Genomic DNA, 10,286 nt, shown 5'->3' with positions numbered 1-10,286 from the left:
TTTATAGACAACTATTTTGAAAATAGTTGTTTTATCATTTATCTCAGATGAATCTAGCTGGGTTAATTATGAATGGTATAAAATACTGCATAAGAATCATATCATATGGTTGCTAGAAAAGTTCTTTGTTTGAAAAGCTGATTACTTTTGTTTAAAAGAAAGGTCATAAGACAAATGCGGATGTAAAGCTTTGAATTTCTTGTTTATGCAGGTAAAAACTCAGGTAGTAGGAATGGCAATGATGTTACAGTCTTCTTCTTCAGCATGTTTCAGGTTATATGTAACTCACTATTTTGATCCAAAGGCCTAGTGACCTAAATCCTATGGTTATACAGTTTTCAAAATCCTCAATCTGATTCAGTTCATTATAAAGCACTACATTTATGTCAGAGTTCGCAGTTGTCGTCATATACTATGCTACTTTTGTAAATCATTGCCTGAAAATGATTTCTGTGACGATCCGGGAGAAGATGCATTGCTCTTTGAATCTAGGAGAAGATGTATTGCTCTTTGAAATCAAATTTGTAACTAACATACATACAATTTCCCCTGGTATGTGTCAATTAAATGTTGCAGCCCTTATCCATGTAGTCCTGCAAAATGCTCACTAGGCAAATCAGTAAATTTTGTTCTCACATAGGCAAGTAGCCTTGCACTTTTCCTTGACCAACTCATGTTCACAGCCAGCTGTATTCTTCAAGGAATCACAGTTACTTAGGAGATCTTGATACTGGCAACTATTGGCTGTAACAAAAACAGATTAGTTATGTCATTATCATTTTCCTCAGTAACAGCAAAACCATACATTCAAAGTGTGTGGGGAGGGGGTAGGAGGGAACAAACAAGTTAGCATCACTTACACTATAATGGGTCTTTCACGTCTTAAGGGACATATGAGGTGTCTTAGTTGAGCTCACTGATAAATCCATCACTGTTTAAATTCTACATTTAGTGATATGTTTCTAAAATAAATTGACCTACTCTTCCCCCTCAGCAAGCAGAATAATATGAATGTAACTAAATCTTTCTATGCCTGCATAGCCAAATATGGGAACCATTAGCTACACAAAGGTATTTAAATTAAAATTAAAATTTTAGTTTCTTAATCTTATTAGCCTCATTTCAAGTGTTCAAAGTGTGATTAGTAGCACATGTTGATAGAGACTGTTTCCATCGTATCATAATATTGGGCAGCATGGCATTACACTCCAATGCTTTTTTTGAGTTAATAATCTGTATGGGTGGATAAAAATATAAAACAAGGACAATATGCCCTTTTCCTTTTGATGTTTCTACTTGGGTGTTCCCCAGGGACCTCAAACTCAATAAAACTCAAATTAAACTGCTTGTATTAGCTAAAAGGCTGACAGTTCTCAGGAGTGATCTCCCTGCATCACTCCCACAATCTAAGGGGTATGACACTCCAATTACTCAGTAATTTAAGGCAGGAACTGGAATCAACTTGAACTTTTTTGTTTCTTCTTTTGGCCAGCACTCACCCAGCACAGGGGATAAACGTTGACTGACTATTCTACTTTCTGTCTCTCAAACCTGTCCATTTTTTAAACTCATTGTGCTAGTCCTGTAGTAAAGGCATATGTTTGTTTAAAAGTTTAATTTTAAAATATATAATTGGTACATAATAATTGCATATATTTATTGGGTACAGTGTGATGTTTTGATATATGTATACATTACATCATGAGCAAATCAGGGTATTTAGCACATTTATCACTTTAAACACATTTCTTTCTAATAAGTTAGTTATCATTTCTTGGTAATAATAATCAAAATCCTTCTAGCTCTCTTGAGACGTAATTATTATTAGCTATAGTCACTCTCTTACGTAATAGAATACCAAACTTATTCTTCCTGTCTGCAACTGTGCACTCGTTGACCCCTCTCCACCCCTTTCCACCCCCGCCTACCCTTTCCAGCCACTGCCAATCACTATTTTACTTTCTACTTCTATTAAATTAACCTTTTTAGATTCCACATATTAGTGAGATCATGCAGCATTTGTAGGAGTGCAAACATCTCTTTGCCACATTGATCTTTCATTTGGAGGTATCTCAGTAGTGGGATTGCTGGGTCATATAGTAATTTCATTTTTTTTTTTTTGAGGAATTTCTCTGATGTTCCTTATAATGACTGTACTAATTTGCATTCCCAGCAGCAGTGATATAAGTTCCTTTGCACCTTTGCCAGCATTTGATTTTCTGTCTTTCTGATAATAGCCATTCTAACCTAGGTGAGATGAAATCTCATTGTAGTTTTTATTTGCATTTTGCTGATGCTTAGGGATGTTGACCATTTTATTCAAATACTTGTTGTCCATTTGTTGTATTCTTTTGAGAAATGTCTATTCATGTAATTTTCTCTTTTTTTCTTTTTTTTCTTTTTTTTCTTTTTTTGTTTTTGAGATGGAGACTCGCTCTGCTGCCCATGCCAGGCTAATTTTTTTAATTTTTATTTTTGTATTTTTAGTAGAGACGGGTTTAGTTAGCCAGGATGGTCTTGATCTCCCAACCTCATGATCAGCCCACCTCAGCCTCCCAAAGTGCTGGCGTGAGTCACCACACCCAGCCTTTTCCTCACTTTTTAATGTGTTTTTTTTCCTACTGAGTTGCTGAGGTCTTTGAATATTCTGGATATTAATCCCTTGTCAGATGAACAGTTTGTAAATATTTTCTTCCATTTTTCAGATTGTATCTTCACATTATCAGCTGTTTCTTTTGTTGCACAGAAGCTTTTCAGCTTTATAATAATTTAATGTGTCCATTTTTGCTTTTGCAGCCTGTGCTTTGGAGGTCTTCTCCATAAAATCTTTACCCAGGTTAATGTCCCAAAGGATTTTCCCATTGTTTCCTTCAAGTAGTTCATGGTTACAGGTTGTACATTTAAATCTTGAATCCATTTTGAGTTTATTTTTGTATATGGTGAGAGATAGGGGTTAGTTTCATTCTTCTGCATATGGATATCCTGTTTTCCCAACACCATTTACTGAAGAGACAGTCCTTACCCCAGTGTATGTTCTTGGTGCCTTTGTCAAAAATCAATAAATGTGTTAATTTATCTCTGGGTTCTCTGTTTCATTGGTATACATGATTGTTTTTATGCCAATACCATGCTGTTTTGGTTATCGTAGCTTTGTAGTATATTTTGAAGCCAGCGCCTCCAGCTCTGTCTTTTTCTTCAAAATTGCTTTGGCTATTCAGGGTCTTTTGTGATTCTATATGAATTTTAGGATTGTTTTCTCTATTTCTGTGAAAAGTGGTACGAATGTTTTGATAGAGATTGAATTCAATCTGTAAATTGCGTTGGGTAGTTTGATCATTATTAAGAATATTAATTCTTCCAGTCCATGAACATAGTATGTATTTTTTTTTCTGTGTAGTCTTCAATTTCTTTCATCAGTGTTTTATAGTTTTTCCTATGAAATATTTTATTTCCTTTGTTAAATTTATTCCTAGGTATTTATTTATTCATTTTGTAGCATTTGTAAATGTAGTTGTTTTCTTGCTTTCTTTTTGAGATAGTTCATTGTTGGTGTATAGAAACATAACTGGTTTTTCTATTTTGGTTTTGTATCCTGCAACTTTACTGAGTTTATGAGTTCTAAGAGTTTTGTTTGTTTGTTTGTTTGTTTTTTGTGTGGTAGGAGTTCTTTGTTTTTCTAAATGTAAGATTACATCATTAGCAAACAGGGAAAATTTGACTTCCTTCTTTACAATTTGAATGCCTTTTATTTCTTCCTTTTGCCTAATTGCTCTGGCTAGAACTTTCAATACTATGTTGAATAAGATTGGTGAGAGTGGGCATCCTTGTCTTGTTCCTGATCTTAGATAAAAAGTTTTTAACATTTTACCTTTTAGTAAGATATTAGCTGTGGGCTTGTCATATATGGCCTTTATTGTGGTGAGATATGTTCCTTCTATGCCTAGTTTGTTTCTAGTTTATATCATGAAGAGATATTGAATTTTATCAAATTTCACCAAATGCTTTTTTTTTTTTTTTTTTTTTTTTTTTTGTCTATTGAGAGGATCATATGGTTTTGTCTTTCATTCTGTTAAGGGGGTGTATTTTGTCCAAACATCTTTGTATATATGAGATAAATCCCACTTGATCATGCCATTTAATCTTTTTTGTGTGTTGTTGAATTTGTTTTGGTAGTACAGTATTTATTGAGGATTTTTGCATCTATATTCATTCTTTTTTGTTGTGCCCTTGTCTGGTTTTTGTATCAGGATAATGCTGGCATTGTAAATGAATTCGGAAGAATTTCCCCAACCACATCAAATGTTTTGAATAGTTCAAGAAGAATTGGTATTTGTTCTTTTAAAAGTTTGGTAGAATTCAGCAACGGAGTCATCTTGTCCTGAAATTTTCATTGTTGTGAGGCTTATTATGGAATCAATTTCATTATTTATTATTGGTCTATTCAAATTTTCTGTTTCTTCTTGGTTCAATCTTGGGTAGGTTGTATGTATCCATAAATTTATCCGTTTCCTCTAGGTTTCCCAATTTCTTGGTTGTTCATTATAGTCTCTAATGGTCTTTTACATTTATTTTACATTTCTATAGCACCAATTGTGATGTCTGCTTTTCACTTCTGATTTTGTATTTTAGTTTTTTTCCTCTCTTTTTCTTAGTCCAGCTAATGATCTGTCAATTTTCTTTATCTTTTCAAAAAACTAACCTTTTGTTTCTTTGATCTTTTATATTTTTATATTTTTTGCCTCAATTTTGTTTATTCTTCTCTGATCTTTATTATTTCTTTCCTCTAACTAAGTTTGGGTGTGGATTGCTTTTGCTTTTCTAGTTCCTTGAGGTGCATCATTTATTAGGGTGCTTATTTGAAACCTTTCTACTTTTTGATGTAGTAGTTTCATGCTGTAAACTTTCCGTCAATACTGCTTTGGCTGTATCCCATACTTTTTGATATGGTGTGTTTCTATTTTTATTCATTTGGAAAATTTTTTAAGTTTTTAAAATTACTTAGTTGACCCATTGGTCATTCAGGAGCATCTTGTTTAATTTCCATGTATTTGTATAGTTTTCAAAGTTCCTCTTGTTACTGATTTCTAGTTTTATTGCATTGTAGTTAGAAAAGATACTTAACATGATTTCCATTTTTAAAAAATTTAAGAGTTGTTTCCTGGTCTATGTGTTCTCTCTGGAGAATATCCTGTGTGCTGATGAAAATAATGTGAATTCTGTCGCTATCAAATGGAAAGTTCTGTAAATGTCTGTTAGGTTCATTTGGTCTGGAAAGCTGTTTAACTCAAATGTTTCTTTGTTGATTTTCTGTCTGAATAATCTGTCCATTTCTAAAAGTGAGGTATTGAATTCCCCTATTATTATTAAATGGTTATCTGTCTTTTTCTTTAAGTCTATTAATATTTGCTTTATATAGCTAGGTGTTCTGATGTTGGGTGTATATGTGTTTATAATTATCATATCTTCCTAACACATTGACCCCTTTATCATTAAATAATGGCCTTATAGTTACTTTATCTTTTTGGTTTCTATTTGCAGGGAGTATCTTTTTTCATCTCTTTACTTTCACTCTATGCATGTCTTTACAGGGGAAATAAGTTTTTTATTGTATGAAGCACATTTGGGTCTTGTTTTTTTTAATCCATTCATCTGTTCTGTGTTTTTTAATTGGAAAATTAAGTCCATTTACATTCAAGGTTATTATTGATAGGTAAGAATTTACTAATTCTATTTTGTTATGCATTCTCTGGTTGTTTTGTAATCTTTTCTTTCTCTCTTGCTGCCTTCCTTTGTTGTTAAGTGAGTTTTTCTGGTTGTATGTTTTCATCAATTGCCTTTTATTTTTAGTGTATTTCTAGTGTGTATATTATAGGATTTTTCTTTGTGGCTACCATGAGGCTTACAAAAGTTCTTATAGTTATAATAAATTATTTTAAACTAATGATGACAGCTGTGACCACAAAGAAAAGAAACAAAAATTGTACATTTTAACTTCATATACCCATGATATTTTTTGACTTTTAGATGTCTCAATTTATACCTTAAGTTATTATTTTAACAGTTTTGTTGTTTTAGTCTTCATGCTAAAGATATGAGTGGTTTAAATACCACAATTACAATATTAGAATACTCTAAAGTAAGTATGCTTACTTTAGCTAGTGAGTTTTATATCTTTAGATATTTTCATGTCACACTTTAGCATTCTTTTCTTTTAGATAGAAGAACTTCCTTCAGCATTTCTTTTTTTCTTTCTTTCTTTCTTTTTTTAGATGGAGTCTAGCTCTGTCGCTCAGGCTGGAGTGCACTGGCAGGATCTCGGCTCACTGCAAGCTCCGCCTCCCAGGTTCGTGCCATTCTCCTGCCTCAGCCTCCTGAGTAACTGGGACTACAGTTGCCTGCCACCACACCTGGCTAATTTTTTTATATTTTTAGTAGAAAGGGGGTTTCACCGTGTTAGCCAGGATGGTCTCGATCTCTGACCTCGTGATCCGCCCATCTTAGCCTCCCAAAGTGCTGGGATTACAGGCGTGAGTCACCGCACCCAGCCTAGCACTTCTTTTAAGACAGGTTTTGTAATAATGAATTCCTCCAGAATTTGTCTGGGAGTCCTTATTTCTCTTTTATGTCTCAAGAATAGTTTTGTTGGGTGCAATATCTTAGGTAGGTTTTTTAAAATCATTTTTTAGCACTTGTGTAAATTGTCCCCTCTTCCTTCTGGTCTGTAAGGTTTCTACTGAGAAGTCTGCTGATAGGTGTATTGAAACTCTGTTACATGTTATTTGCTTCTTTTCTCTTGTTGCTTTTAGAATTCTCTTTTTTCCTTGACCCTTGAGAATTTTATAATTATATGCCAAGGGGTAGTCTTATTTGGGTTGAATCTGATTAATAAACTTTGGCCTTTCTTTACTGGTTATTTCTATCTTTCTGCGGGTTTGGAATGTTTTCTGTTTGTTGTTTCTTTCAATAAGGTTGCTACCCCTTTCTTATTCTTTATTCCCTCTAGAATCCCAATTATTCTTACACTTGCTCTTTGATGCTGTCTTATTGATCTTGTAGATCAATGAAGAAAGTTCATTCTTTTTCCTTCTCTTTTTCTCCTCTGTATTTTCATATAGCCTGTCTTCAAACTCACTGATTCTTCTGCTTAATGAATTCTGCTGTTGAGACCATCTAATGTTTTTTTCACTTTATTTATTGTATTTTTCAGCTTCAGGATTTCTGTTTTGTTTTGTTTTGATTTTTTAATGTCAATGTTGTTTTCAAATTTCTCTGATAAATTTCTAAATAGTTTCTCTGTGTTTTATTGAAGTTTATTGGGCTTCCTACAAACAGCTATTTTGAATTCCTTACCCTAAAGATTATACATTTCCATCTTTCAAGGGTTGGTCACTGGTGCTTTACTTAGTTCTTTTGATGAGGTCGTGTTTTCCTGAATGTTCTTGAAACTTGCGGATTACTATCTCAGTATCTAGGCACTAAAGAATTAATTATTCTAGTCTTTTCAGTCTGGGCTTGTTTGTACCTGTTCTTCTTCAGAAGGACTTCCAAGAATTTAAAGGAGACTAATGAGTCTCCTAAGATGGCAGTTATTTCATTATTAGATGATGTTCTAAACCCACATTTGCTGCAAACTTGGTTAGGAGAAGGGTAACATGGACAATTCCCTGGATGCCACAGCTGTCACTGTGCTTTGATGCATCTGAAGTCCATGGACTCTCGGACCAGGACAGAACCAGGGCTTGCCCAAGGCCAGCAGCTGTTATGACTTTCCAGCCACTACAATTCATTTTGGGTCTGAGGCCATTTTAGTTGACCAGTGGTACTGAGACTTAAGTCTGTCCCATTGGGGCAGCAGATTCCTTTTTGGTGCTGTGGTGGGTCTAGAGGCTCTATCTATGCATACCAGTCTGGATTTAGGAGCCATGGGTTTCTTACTGGTATGTGTTTTGTTGTGGCAGGCCCAGTACTAAATCCAAGGCAGAGTACCCCACACACTTCCTTCTCCTTCCCCCAAGTGGACAGTGTTTCTCTCCACTCTGTGTTACCTAGGATTTATGAGAGGGGTGATGCAGGCAATCCCATGGACACAGCAGCTGATACCAGCTGATACCATGACAGATGAATTCCAGACTTGTTAGCAAACTGCATTCAGCAAATGTGTAAGTATTCAACTATTTTTCTCTTTTATTTATTTATTTATTTATTGAGACAGAGTCTCGCTCTGTTGCCCAGGCTGGAGTGCAGTGGCTGCCTCCCAGGTTCAAGCGATTCTCCCGCGTCAGCCTCCCAGTTAGCTGGGACTACAGGTGCCCACCACCACACCCAGCTAATTTTTGTCTTTTTAGTAGAGACAGGGTTTCACCATGTTGGCCAGGCTAGTCTCGAACTCCTGACCTTGTTATCTGCCCACCTCTGCCTGATTTATAGCTTTGGTATCATTAATATTCTGAAATACAGCTATATAACTGAGTCAGAAAAAATGCTTAGTAAAGGTGAGTGCATTGAAGAGGTAAAAGTTTCAGTGATTGTGTCAACTTTATCATTCATAATAATTTTAATAAAAATATCCCAACTACAGAAAGCCAGCAGCTATTTTTACTTCTATTTATGGCAATTTATTAAATGAGATATATGATATTTATTTCATTTTCTCCTTTTGCAAAAATATGTGCACGGGTTCTATGAGCCAATATTGTCTATAGATTGAGTTTTGTCATAAAAATATACACAAAACAATTATGAAATTATAGGGCAAGTAATCATTTATTAAGGCAAACACTATCATCCTAATTATACTATAAAAAAAGAAGTGAGGAAATCAGCATGACAAACACATTGGCACAAATAAACAGTTATATTTGGCATGCCTGTCTAGACTGAGCCATAATTTGATCTCACACTTTAGATTTATACATTTTGATTCTTTTAAAATACCACTTTTGGTACAGTTATACGAACTTTGATAATTGAACTATCTACCAAACAGTGTATGGTTAATATTAATGGGCTCTGCAGAGCCACAAAAACACATTGATGATAAATACTCCATTACGTTACATAGGGCAATATGCTTTTCATTACAAATAATATGTAGCTCCTCCAGTGTGTAAAATTTTTTTTAAGCATACTTTGTTGAATATTTTTTGGGTTCTTTCATAAATACGTTATTTCAATTCATTACTTTAGGAGATTTGTTAAATTATATAAAGAAAAGAAAATATCAATTATATAATAAATAATAGCAAGCTAATCACTTCAAACTTACTGCATAGTCCTTTGTCACAGTTATCAGGGCAACTGGCACAAGGTGTTCCTTGTTGGTAAGGGGTATTCTTTCTATTCACATTATTACCACTGAAATGTGAAATACATGTCAAATATTTTTCACTTTACTGTTTATCCTCTAAGGGCAGTATCAATCATCAAATATACATAAATAGTTATTCAGTGTTTTTAGTATGTTAACAAAACTGAAAAATTACAATTCCCAATGGGTATTTCAGATAACAACCCAAATTAAGAAAATGCTTCACACACAGACATATCTTCTTGACCATAATTTCACAGGCTGGGTAACTAAATTTGATGACAAGAGTCTGAAATTTTCAGAGTATATTCAGTGTGGCAACACTATCTTTATCTCCCAGCATATTTAGTCAAATTACTAAGGCAGTGTATCCCAAGGTGCCAATAACGGACAAAACATATCTTGTAAAGGGAAAGGACAAGATCCTAGGAGTAGCAGGTTGTAGCAGGAAATTAATATGCAATGTTAAAATATCATTTTCCATTTGAAAAATGGAAAACAAACCCATAGTGTCTCTAACAGAAACTATGAAAAATATACCTCCAGAGTATTATTTTCTTCCAGATGGAGGTTGCGATTTTTCAGTAGTTAGTGGTGTGTGTGTTTGTAGGAGTGTGCTTAGGAAGGTTTGTGAGTTTCTAGAGGTGGCATGTATGAGATTTTTACATTTACCAAAACAGAATATTAGTTTTTATTATCCCAGAACTTAAAGTAAAAAAAAAAAAAAAAAAAAGGAAAAAAATTAAAGTTTTGATAAATACTGATATCCAAGATATAATAGTTTTGCAATGACTAACCATAAGTTAATGATGATCATTATTCTATTGGCCATTAAATTCATTTAAAAATATGTAGGAGTCCACATCTCAGTAGACCAAGTGGGCTAAGGACCCAAGGAAATGCAGCTAAATCTCAGTCTCTTTGCCTAGAATATAGCTATATGTGTATGAGCTCTTGGAAAATTGTGAAAGATACAAAA

At 34.0% G+C, this 10,286-nt stretch overlaps 1 protein-coding gene across 1 annotated transcript in view; it reads right to left on the bottom strand.

The window, feature by feature from the left end:
* Positions 1 to 589: 589 nt before the first annotated feature.
* Positions 590 to 10,286, bottom strand: part of CRISP2 (cysteine rich secretory protein 2) — a 32,637-nt gene continuing 22,940 nt past the window's right edge. The window contains exons 8-9 of the mRNA XM_023213088.1: positions 9,266 to 9,354; positions 590 to 744 (exon numbers count right to left, since the gene is read on the bottom strand). Of these exons, the coding sequence (XP_023068856.1) occupies positions 617 to 744; positions 9,266 to 9,354 (217 nt within the window). The 3' untranslated portion in view covers positions 590 to 616. The remainder of the gene's footprint in view (positions 745 to 9,265; positions 9,355 to 10,286) is intronic.

This window comes from Piliocolobus tephrosceles, chromosome 5 (genome assembly GCF_002776525.5).
Source record: "Piliocolobus tephrosceles isolate RC106 chromosome 5, ASM277652v3, whole genome shotgun sequence".
Classification (NCBI taxonomy): Eukaryota; Metazoa; Chordata; class Mammalia; order Primates; family Cercopithecidae; genus Piliocolobus; species Piliocolobus tephrosceles.
This window is presented reverse-complemented; position numbering and strand designations above follow the sequence as displayed.